At 37.9% G+C, this 22478-nt stretch overlaps 1 protein-coding gene across 4 annotated transcripts in view; it reads right to left on the reverse strand.

Annotated features, from left to right (window-relative positions):
- The window catches only part of ARMT1 (acidic residue methyltransferase 1), a 47641-nt gene that overhangs the window by 23137 nt on the left and 2026 nt on the right, over positions 1-22478 (reverse strand). For 3 of the 4 annotated variants that reach the window (XM_050971867.1, XM_050971866.1, XM_050971869.1), the window contains exons 3-5: positions 22160-22401; positions 20536-20701; positions 14413-19524 (exon numbers count right to left, since the gene is read on the reverse strand). In XM_050971867.1, the coding sequence (XP_050827824.1) occupies positions 18757-19524; positions 20536-20701; positions 22160-22194 (969 nt within the window). In that variant the 5' untranslated portion in view covers positions 22195-22401 and the 3' untranslated portion in view covers positions 14413-18756. Of the gene's footprint in view, positions 1-1172; positions 1430-4415; positions 4548-14412; positions 19525-20535; positions 20702-22159; positions 22402-22478 lie in introns of those variants that run through there. The other variant, XM_050971868.1, reaches the window with a different exon arrangement.

A 22478-nucleotide genomic window follows, 5' to 3' on the forward strand; every position in this document is an offset into this window, starting at 1 on the left:
GAGCTTTGGAAGCAAACACTGCACATTCATGAGCAATCCAATGTGTTTGTTCCTTCCAAATGAGCAGAGTCACTATCCCTGTACCTCTTCCCTTTTGCCAGAAGTCCAGTGGCACACTCCAGGTGCACAGTGAACCAGAGCTGGGATTGGTAGAGGTGGAAATCAAGCTTTTTTTTTTTTTTTTTTTTTTTTCTCACTTCTCTCTTGGAGCAGTCCCCTGGTTCTGATCACCACGCATCAGCACAAACAGAACTGATTACACAAGTATTCTATGCCAAAGACAGCAGCCAGGACTGCTCTGGGAGTGACAGCAGAGATTTATGCCCCTAAAATTGATTGTATCACTATAATGGCAGGCAAGTATGAAACACAGTATTCCAGAAGTTTTCTCTCAGTGAGTTAGGCAAGCAAACAGGATAGGAGGTTTTTCTTCCCTTTTCTTCTTCTTCTTCTTATTTTTTTTTCCCTTCCAGAAATAGCATTTTAAAGAATCTTAAGAGCCATTATGTAAAACTGCACTCTCCAGGCAGGGCTTTTGGAAAATCAGCTGGCAATAAACAAGTGCACTGTAATGGTTTTCTCTAAGTCTTAAAATGACTTAATTATTCACTTTTAATGCATAAAATCTGGCAGACCTGTGCCAAACACTGATTTGGGAAAGACAAGTATCTGGTAAACATTCACTCCTTGCTCTAGACAGTATTGATGGAGTCACAAATATTAGTCTGATAATGGGTAGAAAAATCCATTTAAAAAGTCCAGGTGTCTATTAAAAGGACTGACACTGATTTTGGAATTTAAGAGCTTATAATATTTTCATACCAATCAATTTTGCTACAAGTCTCCAGCCTACAGACACGAAACATGAGCAATTATGTAGAACTGATATATCAGTGCTCTGATACACTATGAACAGCACAGTTAAAGGATTCTATATTTTACAACTTCAATGCATTTCACCTTCAAAGTACAAAACATTCAAACCTCTAGGTACTGACTACCAACTCAAAACAAAATTCAAATTTTAACACCTTCCACACACTCAGACACTGTAACAGAATTCAGAACTGCAATAAAGTCCATCTACCTACTTATTTTTCCATACTGACAACTGTACCATTCCATCATCCCATCCAAAAAAAAAGTTGTTTCTTATCTCACATGACTCTTACTTAAGTTCTGCGCTTTTCTCATGAAGCTCCTCCTTCAGCTCCAAGTTTTCCTTGTATGCCACCTGAGCTGCCAGCTCAGCCTGGTTTTTAGAGGCATCGAGCACACACAGCTCCTCTTCCATCTCCTGGATTCGCGTTTGCAAAGACAGGAGGCGAGACATCAGTCTGGCCTTGCTTTCCTTATGGCTGTCAGCTTCAGCCTTCAGCTCTTGAAAAGAAGCTTCTTTAGAGATCATGCTCGACCTGAGTTTAAGCAGCTATAGATATAAAAGGAGAAAATTAATGAAGAATAATTTTCCCAGCTTGAAATTACCTGACTGTATTATAAGCTAAGTAATGTGACAAGAAACATTTCTATCACTACAAGACTGAGTAGAGGGACACAACTTTACTTTCATATGACTAGGAAAAAGCAATGGAAGAGGTTTGCAAAAACAAAAGCTACTGTTGGATAGCTTTGTGAACTTCTCAAGATCACATCTTACAGGAAGATAAGTTTATTTACTAATTCAGAATTTAGAAAAAGTCTAACTTAAGTTCTGCTGCACAACCTTAATTCGTGTCTCCTATGTATCTGCATTACAGAAAAGTTATTAACCACAATTCCCTCTTTTTTGCCTGCTGCCTGCCTGCTTCCAAATCTGGTGCTCAATTCCTCAGATTATCTAGAGCTGCAGGGAGTTGTAACAGCAAAGTATCCTGATGTATGAATACGGAGCCTTTTGATGGCTTGAGGCAGATTCAGAGGCAAGTAAATTTTTGTAGCATGGTATGGTAGGCATCCTCTTCTCATCTTATGCAAATAGGTTTTTTGGGTATGATAATCCAATTAAATGTAGCTGTATTTACACAGAAACAGCAACAGAGCCTTTTAAGGAAGGGTAGGATGAGAAAAATCACCCTCAAGTATAAAAGACCTCTTACAGGAATGACGCTAGAGCTTTCAAAGAGCTCATGGAGTTCAGTAGATTTTTCTCTTTCTCTTTGTTAGAAATACCATTTTCCATTAAACTTCCATTTCTATTAGAAACTTCTCTAGGAGACTGCACTTGAGGGAGACTCACCAGGCAAACAAAATCTCCATATGATTTTTTCTGTTATTCGGAACAAGTAGTTTAAAGTGGACTTTTTTGTCACAGGAAGTGTTAAGGCATGCTTCAGCTTTCCTGACAATTCCAACTAAAAGCAGCAAGATGCAATCTGAAGGACTTCTGTCCTATCACAGAAAATTAACAGGCAAATAATTTAGCCCAGTTAACTATTCTTTATGGTGAATGACAGAACTTCTAAATTGTGGCAAACATTTTAAGGAAAAAATATTTAAGACGTTAGATTGCAATCCAGGACAATGGGAAATTCACTCCTCTATTGGAGTCTTTCAGTATTACCAAACCCAAGATACTCAGAGAAATTTGAGAGCCTGGTGAGCCAACAGAGCAGCAACTGCCTTGGAAAAGGGAGGTCCTGCTTCTCCTCTTTCCAGCCACGCATGCTGTCTTCTCCCTTGCACCAGCCCTGTGTTTGTCTGACTCCCCTACAAACAATTTCAATAACAACCAATTAGTTATTAGTTGTTATTTCCCAGTGTTAGCCTTTGCTCTGTGATTCCCTTTCTCCTCTGCAGAGGAGAAAGGGAATCACAGAGCAAAGGCTAACACTGGGAAATCAGGTAGGAGGATCACCCTTGCAGCAGCACAGCCTTCAAAGAGCTTATGCTTCACATGCAAGCACAGCTTTATCAGACACTCTGGACAGCACTGAGTTCAAGAAAGCAGCTTGGCTTTTTCCCGGGTTCACGGGCTTCATTTCCATACTCCACCCTCCTCTTAGTGCTAAAAGAAGCACTTATATGGCTACAAGGTGAAATAAGATTGGCAAACAGATCTGGCTAAAAAGCAACTCAGAAGGAAAGGAATTATTTTTCAATTGCATGGACACAACAGAGCACTGTAAAAACTACACATACATCTGTTCCAGCACAAGGGGTGGGGCAGTGTGGGGAAGGAAACGAGCAGCTGAAGGAACAATAGCACTGCTTTGCTTGGCAGCTGCACCAAGCTATGGTATCTTAGAGTGCTCATAACCTTAAAATTTCTCTGTGGTTCAACTCCCCATGTGATATTTTTTCATCTGTCCATTGTCTTTGTGGTCAGTTCCAATTGCAGAAAAAGCAAGAATAATCCCATATCATGAGTTTTACAGAGCACTCAGCAGAACAAGGCTCTGACCTCAGCTGGGTCATGAAGGTCTTTATTAACAAGAGCATGAACAGCTGCTTTCTTGACTATGCTTTTGCAAGCACTGTCTTGAAAAATCTATAAATCAATCAGACGTTCTGGCAATAAAGCCATTCAACATTTCCAGTAATAAATTCTTTATATGAGAACATTAAATTCAGTATGGCTTCTTAAATTTAAATTTAAGGCACCAGTTCTGGATAAATGTTAAGTGTAAGGGAACCCTGCAGTAACTGCAGGATCAACTGATCAAATTAAACCTCAACCTGTGGCCACTTATGCCTGTAGTTCTGTATGTGAATTAATGTAAGCATTTCATGTCTTCTAAAGGCAGATTTTACTCCACTTTAAAACTGACCACTGCCCACATTGCTGACTTCAATCAAATCAATTTTAAGCAGTTATATGTTTAGAAAAAATTGCCTATGGAAATAAGGCAGCTCTAAAATTATCCTGTAATAAATCCTCTCCTTAGAAACATCATCTTCAGAGCAGGAAGAGAAAAAAGTATGTGGATGTGTTCTTCAGCCTCTCTAGCTACAATCAACCTCAATAGCACAAACACAATTTCACTGGTGATGAAAGCAGAGCACTTTTGAGGAGCTATAACTTGAATGAAAGGGAGACATGAGTAAAGATAAGCAGCTAGATCTTAATTAACAGGAATTAAGGAGGAAGAGGAGGATATCTATGTGAACATTTATACAACCACAATTTAATTAATTTTCACATTTAATATAAACATGTTGCACTTAGATGATGACAAAAAGCTACAATGCTTCAAATCTTCCAAATATAAACTTATAATCAATTCTTGATCACAGAAGGAAACAAAGTAAAAATCACGCAGACATTCTAAAAACAAAAAAACCTAAAAGTTCTGTGGGAAAAGCAAGTTTCAGACTTTCTGCAAGCTTTCTATTCTCTTCTATTCTATTCTTCCTATAAGGAAACTGCAAAGTAACCTCAGGTCTGGAGAAGGATTTGAAATTATTTTTAGATGTACCTCTGACTGGGCACAGTCATACTTCACTGAAAGTGCTGCGAGTTCACTTTGAGCAGTTTCAGCTGCAGCTCGATAATGATTCATCTGCTCTCTAGTGACGGGAATATCCAAAAGAACGTGATCATGAGATTCCTGTGAAGGCAGAACGAATACAAAACCTTTAGACATCACATTTTTGGAACATTTATGCTTCAGTGCTTTCTTGGTTTGATTATGCTGCTCCAGGGCATTACTCCAAATGTTGCAGAGTATTATTCCCAGAGTAACACACACTTACTGAAAAATAGGTTAAAGAGTCACTTTTCTATGAGTCTCCACCTTCATCTCCAAGTTCAGCCACCAACACCAGTGCTAAAGTAACACTCAACAATCCCATGACCTCCCACTGTTTGCAGCTCCAGCTATTTCCAACAGTTTCTATATATTCATATAGCAGTTTCTATATATTTCCAGCAGTTTCTATATATTTAACATTCAAAAGGTTCCTTTTCTACAAACTTATCCAGTTACTCTTTCAACCTGAATAAACTTTAATCCAGAAGTCTCTTATGCAAAGAATCACTTTGGTTTTTAGACTTCAGTTATACTGCATATCCCCTCATTTTTTGTTCTGAAGAATTGTTGAAAAAAAGCAATGGCTATCCATCTTCTCTGTGCCACTCATGATTTTTCAGATTTCTATCACATCTCACATCCACAGTCTCTCTACCAGGCTGAAGAGCCCATGCCTACTCAGACACTTGTATCTGCTCCTCTAAGTCACTTTTTGGCTTGCCATTTGCTTTTTTACTTCTAACCTTTCAAGGTATAGAGGTGCTTTGAACTCCATCTCTTGGACACAACTTCAGCTTCCTGACTGATGCTTTCTCATCCCCAGCCATCACCATAATGACTGCCTTTCATTCTTTTTCAAGTCCTGATTCCATGGCAAGCACTGCCTCTGTTTTTCTAGTACAGGCTCCTTCATACCACTTGTTCAAACCTCTAGCTGTGCCCTTTAGATTCTGTAGTAGGCTTTCTCCTTTTTGTGATGTTCTGCTCTTCTGCAGTAGACCAGGAATGTACTGAATTTCTTGGCCTTTGTTACTTAAGTCTTTCAAGATGAAAATTCAGACCTGAGGTCTTAGTAGAGTTTCATCAGACAGACCATTTTTTCCTTTTTTCAATCAATAGTAACTAAAACCGAATAAATGTAACCTCTTCAGAACAGAACTAAGTTTAGGCTATGCTGGAAGCACACGTGGCAGAGAACTGAACATGAGATTTGTTCTCCATCAGCTCTCACACAGGACTGAAACAAAACTGCAATGCTGGGACGTTTGGGTATGAATTACAAAATGCAAAACATCCCCAGATAATGACTGCTCTTGGAAAAAGGTACTGCAATGGAGACAAGACATCTTCTCTTCCTGTTTTACTACATCAGCATCAATTGTCAGGCTGAGGTAAGTTACAAATTCAGCCCCTACCCATTCCAAACAGGAAAAAAAACGCTGAAGAACTTTCCAAATATGTGAACATCTAGTAAAATAAGCATTTACCATGCAACACATAGAGAAATCCCTGAGGAATAAGGAAAAACTACTAGCTTAGACTGCAGCAGAAGATAAATCACCTTGGATTAGTTACTATAATATCACCAGCTCTATTCTTTAATCCTTCTTCCCTGTGTTAGTTGACAGTAGATAAGACCCATCAAGTTTAATTGCATTCATCTCCTTCAAAGACACTCAGCTGTGCTCTTCCTTACAAAGGAGTTGCCACTCTCATCAAGCCAGACTGACACAGGCAGAAAACTCAGAGCCACATAGAACACAGCACATTATCTTGGAGATAAAAGGGCTGCTGATTTTCTCAACACTTTATCACTGTTCTGAGGGAGTGAAGGAAAGCATGTGCCATCTCCTCGCTGCTTTTGTCTTACTTTTGTTCCACTCTGCTTATTTCACATGTACAACCACACGAAATTCTTTAATGTAGAGGGCTTTTTTCTCATTCTGTACTACACCAGGGCTCCAAAACCATGGATGGAGATGGCAAACAGTAACACTGGGTGTGATGGTTATGTATGTTATTCCATTTGTAGTACTGCATGAATGTGGGTTTTTCCTTTTCTTCCCAAAAAAGCCACAACTTATGACTTCACAGAAAGAAGAAGTATGTCTCAAAACTGGTGAAATAAATACATTTCAGAGCATAGCTGAAGAAAAGAAGTCCCCATTCAGTAGCAATAATCAATGTAACAGCTTTAGAGCTGAAACTTCCAAAATCCATGTGCTTCATACAAATTAGATTTTTAAATTATGAACACTTTAAAGATGCAGCTACACATCCAGGAGGATTTAAAATAAGTTTAAATGAAGCCAGGTGCCAAAGACAATGGGAATTACTGTTCGACTCATCTACAGTTTTAGTGAGATTTACAGAGGCAGATCTCTGCATCCTCCAGTGCCTTGGTAAATATAAAACTAATCATGGTGGCATCACCCGAGGAAAGTTGGTACTATCATCATACTTTCAGCAGGAAACATGCATGCTCTAAAATGAATAGTTTTCTATGTTTCTGTGGGTTGCCATCAGCCAATCACAAGTCTGATCTTTAATCACACCTATCAGGCAACTCAGTTAAATTGGGATGACTTTACTATAGGGGTAAAATTTGTAATCCAGATGTGGCATTTTTCTATCCATGGAAAAAATCAGATTTCTAATGTTTCATGAGTACTATGTAATCTATACTGACTTTTGTTAGGAAAATAGAATTAGTGAAGTGTTAAAAGAATTTGAGAGAGTAGACAGAAGAAGTCTTAATACATTAATACTCAATCAGTTCTAAATAACCTAGGTTTTGGGTGTTTCTCCCACTCATATTAATAATCTTTTTGATCTCTTTCCACTAACCTGCAAGAAAGTGAAGCTTTCACCTAACTTCATATGCTAAACAAAAGCCAAGCCTATATTTACATTACTTAAGAACAATATCTACTTGGACCTTCAGATTTATTAGTGATGGGTGTTCTTTAGAAGATCAACAATATGTGGTGATTTTTGATATTGTTGACCATTTTTGCTTTGACTTTTTTACCAAATAACTGCTTTTATCTTCCAGCTTTAGTTGGAAAGCTTCATTTTATTCAGAAACAACAAAACTACAGCAATGTTCAGTAGTTTTATACCCATTCATGCAATTTGAAATCAGCCAACTGTTAAAGTCACTCACTCCCATTCTGCTTTTGGCAGCTTGTCTTTTATTTCCTGTTGTGTTTCCTATTTCAGGGCTGCCAAATGCACTACCACTGCCATTGCCTGCACACAGCCCTGACCCCTTCCCCAAACATATAATTTTAAAAAATCTTTTTTGAAACAGAAAGCCCCCAATAGGCATTTAAACACCCATCACGACCCTGAGTGACTTGTCAATGCCCTGCCATAGATTGTGCTCAGGGCAGGGATTTCTTCTTCCTATTCCCAAAGCACCAAAACACATCAAGGTTGACATACCAAAAATGACGACTCACGAACCTTTGTTGACTTCATTCTTCCTTTGTTTCTACAGAGCAAATGGGGGAAGAGGGGAAAAAGGTTAAAAATTAAATAGATTGTAATATGATAGTACATGACATTATTTTTTCACTGATATGCTAAACTGTATCATAGGTTACCATCAGCAAAGCTGGGCATGAAAGCAGAACACCATGGGAAAGTTTCTCTAGTAGCCAATGAGCTTTGATTGTCTCCACAGTATTCAAACACACATCCGACCAAAGCAGGCACCTTCAGTTGGTTTGTCCAGGGTGTATTCACCAGTTCAGCTACACAGGCAGCCTTCATGCAGTGACTGCTTCCTTTGCCACTGCTTTCCAGGGGCTGCAAGTTTTTATTTCACTTCTCCTTTTGTCCCGCGTCTCCTCTATACTGATATGTTTAACAAGGATCTGAGCAATAACACAGCATCTGTCTTAACTGAAATACATCTTTTTTTCCCCCTCAGAGGTTAAGGTAATCAATGGGCCCTTTTTACCTACATATTTGTGTAGGACTTGGTACAGTGGTTGGTACTGTTCAAGGATTTTTATAAATCCCAGTGTCATAACTTTTCATATTCTGAAATCAAACAAAATGAGATATCCCAAATCTGAAATGTTTTTTCTTAGGACAATGAATATTCATAGGTGTATACATGCATAAAATTGTTCTTACTTCTGAAAATACAGTGCAGCAGGAGATTATTATTATTATTTGTTGCAACCAGAAAGATGACATCCAGCATGAAATACCTGAAAGAATGGGTAGCTGAAAAATTTTCACACTTGGCTGCTGCAGATTTTTCTTGGTAGCAGCAGCCAGCATGCACATCACCTCAGAAAAGCACAAAGCTACAAACAGCAGCAAGCATGAGAGGGTTCAGACACTCTTCCACAGTGATTCAGATTTTGCTAACACATACAAAAACAGACTAAAATGAATCACACAAAATGATGAGGCTGGAAAGGACTTCTGAGAGCATCAAGTCCAACCTATGACCAAACACCGCCGTGTCAAAGAGATCACGGCACTGAGTGTCACATCCAGTCTTTCCTTAAACACCTCCAGGGACAGTGACTCCACCACTTCCCTGGACAGTCCATTCCAGTTCCAACCATCCTTTCTGTAAAGGAATTCCTCTTAATGCCCAACCTAAATCCTCCCCTGACAGATCCTAAGACTTTGCCCTCTTGTCCTGTCACTGATTAGCTGGAATAGGCCAACTCCCCAACTGAAGTCACTTCAGAGAGTGGGGAAAAATGGGTTCACAAATTAACTATCTTGTATGTATATTTTGGGTCTTCTTTATAGCCAATACTTTGCCCAATTTGCCTATCAGGGATCTCAAAATGTATTGATAATTCTATATTAACATAAATCAAAATTTGTGAGTAATATTTCACAACTGTCTCAGTTCTGCCACTTGCTCTTGCACATTATAAAATGCCAGAAACACCCAAATACTTTTGATTGCTATCCACTTGGTAAAGTCCTATTTCCCCTTGTTGATTCCTTCTTGTAACTAGGCCAACTCAGTGTCTTGCAATTTCTTGTTATTGTTACATACATATGGAGTTTTTCTGCATTAGTGTAATGTTACAGAAACATGTAAAACTAACCTAAGTGTTCTCAGCAACTCAAATAAATTACCAAAGAGATTTTCTAAATTCCTTTCAGAAGGGTACTGCTCAGCTCCACCCTCCTCCCTTTGCAGCCATCATTGAAAGGTATTACTGAAAAGATAAAAATCACTCCTGCTGTTCATTGGCCTCAAAGAGGCCAATTTTGAACTTGATTAATGGGCCCAAATGAAAGTTTCATTACAAGCAAAATGAAATTTAGTCTGAAATTTAGTCTTGCCCTCTGCTGTTACTACAAGAAAAGTTGAAGCATTTCCATCTTTTGTTTTTCTGTTAGGATGAGGTGACTTTGCATCTAAATATAATAAATGCATTTAATGTGATGAAAGACAACAGTCATCTGAAGGCAATTACAGAGATACATCACCTACTCTAAACATTACTTCACATGCTTTCTGGTTGACTTCATCCTTTGTCTGTATGGACAAATTAAGGAATTTGGACCTCTTCTGACACTTTCTCTCACAGCTTTTCCAAAATGATTAACAAGGAGCTGATGTGTTTATTCCCTAAACAATAAAAAGGGTAATTGCTAAGACAAGACTAAGGGCTTATGCATGGATTTGTGCAAACAATTCATTCTACTGTTTTTACTTTATCAGTGCTAAATAGAGTTAAATAACTTCTGTAGCAGAACTACTTAAATGGTAGATTTAAAAAACAGACTATCATTCACTGCCAACAGCTGTGATTTTCCTATAACACCTACTATACTTTACTGCAGTCAACAAAATGAAAACATTTTAGAGATATTTGGGTATATTGGTATATACCCAACTAAAAACTGATTAGTGCTGCAGTTTGATTTAGCAGTTGTAACTTGCATTTTATAAACATGTAATTTCTAGCACGTTTTTGAGTCCCAAAATCAACACTCACAAACTATTTGACTTCTGGTTGGTTAAAATGTGGAGCAGGTTGCTGTCAACTCTGTCACTAAGCAATGCTAGCAAAAAGTTTGTAATCGGGTAGTAACAGTTGTATTTAATATAATGGCAGTTGTTTTTGCCACCACAAACTACCAAAATTCTGTATTTTCTTGTCTCAGAACAATATGGCTTCATTACAAAATTGATGTTCAACTAAATTAACTGCTCACACAAATAAATTGTTTATCCTTTGGAACGCAAAACTGTTACAAGGTTCCTATTATATCTTTAGTACAAGGGTTTGATCCTTCTAAGCAATATCCTCTAGAGTCTCCCTTAAATTCACATCAAAGGCAGCAAACCCCTTTCAAAGGAGGAAGAGATGCAAAGAAGAAATTCTTAGATAACTATAAATTCCTGCTCTGTGAAAGCTACTCCCTTCTGCAGCACTTAGTAAGAGAAATCTTTCTGGCCTTGAACTTGTAAAGATAAGCTATAATGATCAGCTGGAGTTCATGGGGCTTCAATCGCACCACGTACGGACCACCGGCTACAGCTCTGCACCTGCAGGAGTTCTGCTTTGGGGTTGTGCGTTTTTGTTTGTTTTGGGGTTTTAGTTGGTTGGTTTTTGGTTTGCTTGTTTGGGGTTTTTTTCCTTGGGGCGGAGGGGTTTCGGGGGAGAGGTGTTTAAAGGCGAGATTAAACTGAATATTGCAAAGATGACTTGCAAAGGGGGGTTACGGCCAGCCCGTGTCAACCTCTACAGCAACTCCGACAGAAAGGGGGGTAGGAAGGGGGTCATATTTCCAAAACCGGGGTTTTATTCCCTAATAGGGGAATGGCCAAAGAAACCCCAAGCCCTAACCAGACCAACCCCCTCGGCCCTTTCTGCGTCGCCCCGTCCCCCGGTTACCGCGGTTCCGCCGCGCCGCTGCCCCCGGAGCCCCGGAGCCGCTCCCGGCCACAGCCGTGCCCTTGGCAACGCGTCCCGGGGGAAGGACGAAGGGGGGCCCTGGCTAGGGACAGGGCTCGGTGGCTGCAAGTGAGCAGTCCTCTCTAGGGGAAGCTCACAGAAACGCCGGGGCTTGTTGGTTTTGTTTGTTTGCGCTTTAACATTTACCTGATAATATTTGCTCACGTTTTCTCTCAAAATAATAATAAAAAAAAAAAAAGTCAGAAGAGGCGAGCGGAGCAGATGGCACCTGAGCAGCGGCTCCTGTTACCCAGACAGGGCTTCCTTCTCCCCCCAGAACCTGCCATAGCAGCACCCCCACAAAGGCAGCCTTCCTTGATGGCTGCTGAACTGCCTCCAGCTGAAAGAGCACCTCCTCCTCTTCCTTCTCACCTTTCATCCAAATACAGTGGATAAAAATGGGATGAGAGGAACTGAAGGTTGCAGTAAAAGAAAGTTGGACCTGTGGGTGCATGGGAGCTGTACATCATTTTCTCTGAAGACCTCGTGAGCTTTAATCAGCCTCTGGGGACTGTGCCATCGTGCACCATTTCTGTACTCAAAAGTCAAAAAGTACTTTACCTTTCTCAGGAATGATAACTTAATCACGTTTTCCAGAACAGAAAATGAAGAAGCTAGGGACAATACTAATTTTCCCTGGCCTTGTCCCTGTGCGCCTGCTACCGTTTCACTGCTGTTGCCGAGGACACAGAAGCCCCCAGGCAGAGGGGGGATTTTGCTGGCGTGGATGATGCTGCTCCAGGATAACCTCATTCTGCAATCTCAATCTATTAAGTATTTTTGGCGGCTTAAATTTCTACTGGGCAGTCTTACATAAACCCAGAGGAAATCTGGCACATATTTTACTACCCCCTGCAAATTTGAACAAAAGTATCATCTTGGATTTGCCCAGCATTCGTCTACAGCCTAATCCGTCCTACTAGTGGAGTGGCGTGCAGATGCAGGAGTAAACGCTTGTGAAACTTTGTCTCAACTCTCCTGAGCGTGTGCTCGAGCACAGATCCCCATCTCTGGTCCTGCAGTGCCACGGCTGGTTCGGGAGTTACACTTTAGCTGCTTCTACACCCTTGGTGATGGGAAGGGAGTGTGATACAGCTGTATCTTACCACACGTCTATGAAGTTATTTACCCTTGAAAAAAGCACACTTTATTCTGATGAACTGTAAGAAGAGCAACAACAAAAGAGACAAAAAAAAAAAAAAAAAAGTATGAAGAAAAGTAGAAATGTCATGAAACATTCTGAAAAAGAGCAGGTGCAATACCCACTCTTCAAGCCATTTGACTGAGAAAAAGCTACCTTATTACAAAATGCTCACACTTTAAAATGCTTTACCCTTGTTTGCAAGTATTTAAAAGTAGAGGTCTCAAAAGAATTTCATGTTTCTTTTTCCTTAACAGGGACACGAAATATTTAGGAAGGGCTAATTTGGGATTTTTAATTCTAAATAATTTCAAGGAGTCATTTTCATTAAACAAATTCTTTATGTTGTGTTTCATAAAATGCACGGAAAGAGTGTTCTCAACCTTTCTGAGCAAAGAATGATGCAAATCTCTTGAATGTAGGGACCTAATAAAGCCACACTAATTTTTGAAAGAAAAAATAATTAAAAATTATTACAAACTTTCCCTTCCATGAAAATGCTCGGTGTTGAGAAAAGATGCTAAAATTGATGGGTGTTATGAAACCCCAATTCCTGCACCCAGTACATTCAAAAATGTACCAGCTGATATTCTGCAGATGTCTAAATGAGAATGGATGTGTAAAAGTCATTTCAAAGCCAAAAGTCGCATGATGATGTCCCTGTGATAAGCATGTGTGGTGAGATCAGCAATCTTATGAAGGAAATAATCTGTTTTTACTACCCTGGACAAAGGGGGTGATGAAAATGCAATACACATATGGGGGAACTAATCAGGCTTGGGAAAGAAGCAGGAATCTGTGTAAGGGAAAGCTGCTGATGCTGATGTATTAGGTTGTTTTCAGTTTGAGGAACTTAAACCAGACACAGAGTCCTTGGAAAGTATAAACTCAACACATGCACCTATTTTGCAAATCCTCTGTGTGGGTCTGAGGTTTCCATATATATATGAAAACTCTCTGATTTGCCCCAAGCAAGTAGTTCCTGCTAATGTTTCCTTCACAATCCAGCAAAGCAGCAGCAAAACTTCCAAGGCCCAATCTAACATCATGGATGCAGTCAAAGCTGTGTATCTAATACGTGACAAAAGCACTCAAGTTAGCTCTAACTCAGGATTACCTGAAAACAAGACCAAAACAAACCATGGAAAAATGGGGATGCTCTTCATTCATATAAAGACAATCAAGCCCTTCACTGCAAGTTGTAGGCCATTCTCAGTCTGGAGGAATCTACCTGTCTCCTAATTCCCTAACCTTAGCCCAGGGGCACACATACTCATTGAGCAGAAATATGACCACTATGCAGATAACACAAGAGTCACTGCACAGAAGGAAAAGTAGGTGGAAAGGCCCTTCAGCTAGCTTGAGGGAGCACACCTGGACCCTATCCCATTTTCCTGAATGGTTCTGCCTTTTACACAGGTCCTAGACTAAAATTAACAATTATGTATGTATATAAACCATCTAGGACCAGAACTCAGTGCACTTCCTCACCTATGGCAATTAAAGGTATTTTTTTTGGGAAGTAGGAGATAAGAGATGAAATCTATTCCAAATGCAACTGCATGAAATGCATCATCAGGCCCCTTCATCAGAGTCTTGGAAGGCATCAGCCTTTCCATGGTAGTGTGAGACCAATCAATTAGTTAACATTAAGAAAGAAAATTAAAAAGCCCATACTATACATCTTGATGTATCTTACCTCAGTTTTTAATCTGTTACTTCATTAGACTTGGAAGAAGTAAGCAGAATCCCAAGAAAAACAAATTTCTACAAGGATGAAAATTTTTCTTCACGGGGAGGTTTTATGATGATGTCACTTACTGAAAAGTGATACACCAGAAGCAGCACACAAGTACTGAATATGTTTATTCACTCTAAGTTATCACAAGAGGACATTTTATATTTCTTTCACAGTGGAAATAAAGCCAGATGAGCTAAACCTCAAAAAAAGCACTGTAAATAAGAATGCTTCTCACAACATGTCTGCAGAATTCACAACTGCAAAGCTGAGACAGAACATGGATTAATCCATAAACTAATTCTTAATTCATGTAAAAATACATGTAAATGGATTTTTTATTTTCAGGCTGTTAGAAACAGAAGTATATCAGCAAGAATAAAAATGTACAGAAATTTTCAAAATTTTTAGGAAAAATAAAGCCAAAACAGAAGCAAACAAGAAAACATAAACAACTCCATGTTATAGGATGTTTTCCCTCACACATGTTCTGCCACTAGCATATGAAAAAGAAAGAAAAGGACCACTTTTACCAGCACATTCTCAGTTTTATTTTGAAATCCTTAGATAAGTGTTAGGTGAATTTCAACTTACATTTTGCTTTAAATAAAAATAATTACAAGCTTTTGTTCTGTAATTTAGGGTAAACAGAAAGCTGGTAAGCAAACAATCTTTAGTGAAAAAAAACTCAACAGTTCTGTACAAGATTCCATTTTGGAATTTTTATTTTAGACACAATTAAGGGTTTCTTTTTAGATTAAAACCATTTCATAGAGTAATTTTCATGCAACAGAGTAAACTTTTTTCCTATGCTGTTTGACAGCACAGAAGATATATGTTCACATGGAACAAGTTGTAACCATGAATGCAAATAGCACTATAAACTTTAAAGAAACTGTTTCAACAACAACAGTTAGTGTTTATGGGACATCAGCAAGGGGTGTAAACCAAAGTGTTTTGGAAATATTTTAGCTACAGTAAGAGTAACACCAAAATATTTCCATTTTTGCTGGGACACATGAAGCACCTATCAGTTCTAGAAGTGATTCTGGAAATGACATAATCAGCTGCACCAACCTTAGTAAGTAAGTACCAGATACATTTAAGAGACACTCAATCATTTTTAAGGTTTTGAAATTTTAACAGGAGTACAAGTAGCTTAAAAATTAGAAAATTTCTTACTGTTGTCTTGTTACAGAAGAATGTTTTATGATAACTATCTCTTGCACCTGTATCTTTCAAAAGCTCATTGAATAAATATGCTTTACAGGTTTATGCATAAAATCCATTTCATAAGGAAAAAATTCAGGAACTAAGACCTGAATTACTTTAAGTTGGCTTCCCCAGCCACTGAAATAGTATAACAATGTCTGACTTGCACAAAATTATATAATTTATTTCAATATTCTTACAAGCTTCTACTCATACAATCAACTTATTTTCCACATCAAGCAATTTATTTTAAGAAACCTTATATACATAAAAATTATTGTAGATATCTTACAGGATAACTTACCAAGTATTCAGACAGATGCGTGTACTGCCTTTCACTGTCTGTGACATTACTTTCCTCCTATTTCCTCAACAATGAAAGTCATCATCAAAAACTGACTTACAAATACAGTTGCTCAAAAGTTAAAAGACAAAAATAAAAAGTAAAAAAACGTGTTTTTTGTTGTGGTCCTCAGAATTACTGAAAATGCCTTTGGCTTTTGCCATAAATATTCAAATGGCATATGAAATGAAAATCTCAGAAATTTTAATGTAAAAATCAGTAGCTCCTGAGTTATGCTGTAGAAGCATTTTGGGCAATCAGTTGTAACACAGATGTATAGAAGGAACTTTCTTAAATACTCAAGTTAAAAAATAGTTATATTACAGCACATGCTAGTGTTCTAACACACACTTCAGGTTATGTTTTTAAATTCCACCTAAATGCAATAGGTTCGTCTTGGCATTTCATGAAGGTGTATTACAAAAATTAACACTGAATAACTACAAAAGAATTTCCTATTTTAAAGGAATAAACTGTAAACTGTAGCAAAACCATCAGAAGAGCATTGTGCCTCATTGGAATACTGGAATATGTCTTCACAACTTTGTTGTGTCATGGGAGACTGTAACACTGCATTACAGCGACACTGATATTATTTTTTCTTTTTTTCATACAATCAATCAAAATTTTACAAAAATGTAGCCAACCAACAAGCATAAAATTATATGGTATATTCAGTTCTGCCTAGAGATAGCCTTTGCAATAACAGCTATAGAAGTCAAGCATCTGGAAGTTTTGGCTGTATATTCCTTACACAGCCACATGTCACACTGTATTACCACATAAACTTCTCTTTGTGAGGGGCAAAAGGTGGAAAGTGCACTTTTAATCACCAGGAGAATAGAGAGATTTTTTTTCAGCATGATATCATGTCATACAATAGCTTTCACATGCTAAGCTAAGAATTACATGTCTTGTAGTAATCTTCATGATTCAGTAATACTGAGCAAACACGACTGCATCTCCTAATTGATTCTGGATTTCGTAGGACTGTATTTGTCATTAATTGATATTATTACTTTTCCCCAATCTGCATTGGGGGCTCCCAGAAGTAACAGCCTGAAAGCAACCTGGGCACAGGGACACAGTAACCACCAGTTAAAAACTAAATCAAGTTTCTCAGCGTGTGTAAGGATTGTGTAAGAGGCAAATCTATTTGCCAAGGGTGGCCTTAACAGTGACTTTCTCTTCTTGTTCATTACATTCTTTTAAACCTCTCCAGCAAATTAGGTCACCACCTTACAAACAATCTGAGCACAGGCAAAGCAGATCCCGTCCCCAATTGCTCTCTAAGCAAGGTATGATGTTCTCATTAAACATATTCCACAACTTCCATCTCTCGGTTCTTGACCCAAAGTTGTTGCTTCAAAATGTACTTCAAACAAGTTAACAGCATTTTCAAAGATGAGACACTGAGAGTCCAGTGCACAGATTCATCCTGTCATTTACATACTTGATCAAAGCACTAAAGCTGGAATGCTGTTGAGCTCTCTCCAGAAACCTTCAGCAGTCTAACATTCAGCCTTCTTGACTAGATTTTTAATTTCTGCAGTTCAATCAGGTGCCTAAGGATGGGGATTAATTCACCCTGTAGGAGTACCAAGCCAAAGATACAAAGGAGATAAGAGCAGTAAACCCAGGTCTCAAAATTATAACCCTCCCTACAACTGCCTCATGAAATTCCTTGCATCCTTGTTTTTGAATACTTGACCTAGGAACCTTAAAATACCCTTTTATATTTAAGCAGAAGAAAATACACACAAATAATCAAAGTCATCAGCATTTGGAATCTATTTATCCACTGTATAGATCTTTGTTGTATGAACATAACGAGCAGCAGCTTTTGAGACCAGGGTAGAAATGGGCACCTAACAACTCCAGTTAACAGGAACCTGTATGGCATATGCTTCTATGCTTCTCTACCCTGTACTCTTCAGTGCAAATGGGGTTGTACATCCTCCCTAAAAATTAAGGCATCCTTCTTAAAAAACAACCAACCAACCAAAAACCCCCAAACAAATAAAATTGAAAAATAAAGAGAATTACCACAACAGAAGGAAGCAGCAGTGCTTGAACCTCATACATACACTGCTAACAGGCTACCTGCAGATCAAGTCTGCATTAAATCTGAAGTCCAGTTAATGCAAATGCTTGGGTTTCACTAATTTTTTTGTTTGGAGAGGCTTTTCTGTGTGCTTCTTTTTTGGTAGAGCTTTGTAAATAAACAGTATCTTCAATATTCTTAAAATGAGATTGTCCTTTCTCCCACTAATCTTCCTACCAGATGGGACAACTCTCCCACAGGCAAACTGGTAAGCAACATTCACTTGTGCTTTAAGACTGAAATTCAATTTTCAATTCTACATGAATGTTTACAAGCTGTTACCCAATAACTTATCCATTAGTATAATTCAAATTATCCTCAAAACATCAAAAGAATCTGTCTGTAATTAACTTCTGAATTCTCTAAAATACTAACTTTCATGCACTGCATGAAATGACATGGAGCACAAATTATTCCGAAATAATTAAATTCATGCTAATGTGGCACTGGGGAAATTGTTTCTGAAGCAAATTTTTCACTTGTAAAGCTTTCACTCATTAAACTCATACTCAGTGATGAAAAAAAATATTATGGACAATTAATTATTCATCTTAAAGATCTTCTGACATTGGACAGTAGGAAAACAAAATGTATTGAAATGCAGATTGAATTACGTATACAAAGACCATTTATCAGTATTTGCACAACATTAAAGTCTTCCACAGGACAAAACCAACAAATCACTTGAGAGGAAAAAGCACAAACAAAAAAAATCTTTACTGAAGCCGAGCATGGAACAGAGAAAATAATTAAAGTCAGACTTAATGTCTCCTTCAGAATATTACAAATCATTTAACTAGAGACCAGCATCAAACTGAACTACGCCGTATTTTCCACTTACCATCCACTCAGGTTCAGAAGCCTGAATTTGCTCACCTTGTCCAGGTTTCAGGCCAACCTGAGTGTCAGATTTCAATGTTCTCAAACTACAGAGAGGCGCAGGATGAAACTTATTCAAGGCTTGATGAAACGGGACACTATATTCCCATTTTCTATCTCCTGTCAATTTTCTATAGTTTAGATCACCTTTGAAGAGAAGCAAGTTTGACTTCTGTAGCTCAGCATACAGGTCAGGAGCAACTTCACTCATACTGGAATAATCATGTGGTAAAGTCCAAAACATGTGGTCACGGAAAACCCAAACTCCCTTTTTCAAATTACCCTCCCAGTTTATCCCACATCTAGACATCCACATATGATTAGCTGACCCCAGTTGTTTAATAGTCCAGTTAAAATCATGCTTTGTGGTATCTGATACATACCATGGAATACTTTTTCCATGAAAATAGACTTCATCAGCTAGCTTTGACAACAACAAGAAATCAGCCAAGACAAGATCACTTACAAGTTCAAATCCTGCATTATCCAGGATTATGTCAACTCTAACATTACTCCTTTCTGTTCTATTTTTTTTGGCATTTACAAGTAGTGACCAAACTTTTTCCATATCATTCACTAAGATGTAAGGTACCATGTTTTCCAGGGATTGCAAAGGACTAGATTTCTGAGAGCTGTCTTCACCAGCTGAAAAAGAAAGGTCACACTTATTGCCCCACAAGGACACCTAGAAGGAAAAAGAAAAATAAGAAAAAAAAATTACCAAGTCTCACTGTAGTTACATTCTCAACTGCACATACACTGAAGATTTTGTTCCCTTGGTTTTGTTTTAGGTAATAAAGGTTATAACTCCAAATATTATTCCAAGCGTTAATAAAACTCAACTTCTTATAGAGGTGTCTCAACAAAGAAAAGATTTTGTGGAAGAAACCAAACAAAGCTCTGTATTTATACAGGCCTCAGAAATGACAAAGATAGAAGATTTAGATCAACATAAACACAATGATCTCAAAGCTCAAAACAGAAATGGTCTCCATACTGCAATTTCAAAAAATATCAGTGGTAACACAGAAAAAGAAATTTAAAAAAGAGATTTTTTTTTTATTGCATGCAGCCAAATAAGTATTTTAGATACAGGTATTTTAAGTACTCACTAATGAGCCCTTTGTGAAGATTCATCAAATTACTTGGTGTACACTGTTGCCAGCTACTGGACTTATTTGTAATCCTATGATACTTTGGGATTTCTACCCAAAGGCACTATATTCCAAGAATAATGCTGTTAAAAAGCTTTTAAACCACTTCTGACACAGTCTGACTTCTAATTTTTTCTCCAAAGAAGTCTAAAAACATTAAAATTGACAACTAAAATTAACCTTTTAAAGAAATAATAACTGTTTTAAGAAATAATAGATAAATATCAAAACCGTCATCTGGAATTTGACTTAATATGTTTAAGAGATACTGGTTTTGAAGGAAAAATTGCTGGGTTTTTCATATACACAATGAAGACCAGCAGTTAATAAAAAAGCATTGCATTTCAAACAAATACTCAAAATATAAATATTTTCAGAAAAGCAGCAATACAGTAGGGCTAACAGGACTTCATCAAACTTTTACAAACAAAAGATATATATTTTAGTTCTCATATGAAGTTCAGATTCTTTATAACCTCAAATTTTTGTTTGTTTCATAGGAGAGATATTTTCAATTTTTGTGTTAAGTACTATCAGTTTACCTGCAATAGCTTAAAAAGTTCCTCCTGAAGTTGCTTTTCATCTAGATCCTTGATGTTCTTAAGAAGTTCCTGAAAATAAGTGCATAAGGCAATAACAGCTTCTTGGGATTCAAAGAAATTTTGAGCCTTTCCTTCCTTAAATACGTCAAAGCTGTCAATAGGTGGGCTAAAAAGAGAAGAACAAATATGTTTACATACTTCCCATATTCTTCATTACAGCACATGCAAAGGAAGCTCAAAGGTCAGCCTCTTTAGACTGTACTACAGGCCTTAATTAGATTTTCCACTTCTAATTTGTCATACTAGATTTTCACGTATCTCCATAACAGCCTAACATTGCATTTTGCTGAAACACACACTATGCAAGGCATCTTTATATAGCAATATATTGTGAAAGTGAACAAGTATTCAACTACAACAACTCTGGGAACTACACAGACAGTGAGCATTTTGAACTCCAACCTTTCGACAGAGATTTAAAAGAGATTTAAAACTCTAACATACAAGTGAACTACAGTCAAGAAAAGCTGGCCTGATTTTAAATGTGTTTCTGTGCGCTGGAGTGTACTTCCCATACCAAATTCTCTTCCAGTTAGGAAGTTATTCCTATGAAAGTCTTTACTAGGATTCTGGAAAATTACCATGACAAATGAGAATGCTGTAATATATAAAAATTATAGGCCAATCTATTATGAGACATTTGCGTGATGACCTTTCAACAAATGATTGAACTACCATCCAAGCATATGTTAAGAGCAACTAAATAATGAAGATCAAGAAACTTAAAAGTTAAAAATGAAAAGTATCTGCTCAGCTTTTTAAGTGCAATCCAGCGGATCAGCCTCATATTTGAAGCTTTTGGTTCAAGAGTTCAGATTACACAACATAGCAGTGGAAACTGAGTCCCATTATTGCGTTTGCATCTCCACAACACTAAGGGTAAATCCAGTACTCGGGGAGCTTTCAAATCTTTTTGGCAGCAACAGGATCTTAAACTGTTCATTCCTACCCCATGACGTTGTACTGGCATATCTCCATGGTACCAGCATAACAAGTTTTTCCTGCCCAGTTATTTTTAACTAGTATCAGCTCCCAAAGTTTCATGCAACACATGGGCTGCAAGCACTGCTGTAACTAAGAAGCTGGTGTAGAATGAACAGGGGCTGCTTAAGATGGGTCTACTGCTGTAAGAAAGTGTTCTCAAATGGTAACTCCAGAGTGCAAGAGCAGCAACACAAGTTAGAATTCCCAACAGATTTGTGGCTCTCATATTCTGTGTTTAATGCTAAAGAGAAAATTCTAGACAAACAAACCTTGTAGAAATGCTACATGGTTTTCATACCTCAATTGACATTAGTCTGCAAAATCAAACTGTACAGTCAAGCTCAAGAGTTTTCATGTAGACCAACTACCTAAACTGAAGCATCAAGCAAGCTTCCAATTGTGCTAAAAATAAGTAAAGGTATTAATTTTAAATCTGATGTGCAAGCTGAGAAAAAAGCAATATGGTAAAAGCTTAAGATCTTCCTTTATCTTACTTCTCAGCTGTCTTTTTTTTTCCCCAGATAAAAATGGGAAAGAGCAACGTTTTGTGAAGTAATATACCAGGCCAGTAAATACTTACTTCTGCGCTAATGCTGCATGAATTCTTCGATACATGTAACACTCTACATACAGCCAAGGGGATTGAAACCAACTGGGTTCTCCATTTCCATTTGGTAAATTTCGTTGGTAGTCCAGGTACTGGTTCCACAGAGCAGCATCAGGCAACTCATCTTCCAAAGGGGTCACTGGCTTGTCTGTTTGCAGCTCATTCCGCAGTTTGGAGAGGAAAGATATAGCTCTCTTCTCTGCTTCAACACCCTTCTGAAAAAAGTGGAGAACAAAAGTTCCTATTCTGTACCTTTATTCCTGCAGAGACACAGATCAACTGTTCATGGAAT

Source organism: Serinus canaria, chromosome 3 (assembly GCF_022539315.1).
Source record: "Serinus canaria isolate serCan28SL12 chromosome 3, serCan2020, whole genome shotgun sequence".
NCBI lineage: Eukaryota > Metazoa > Chordata > Aves > Passeriformes > Fringillidae > Serinus > Serinus canaria.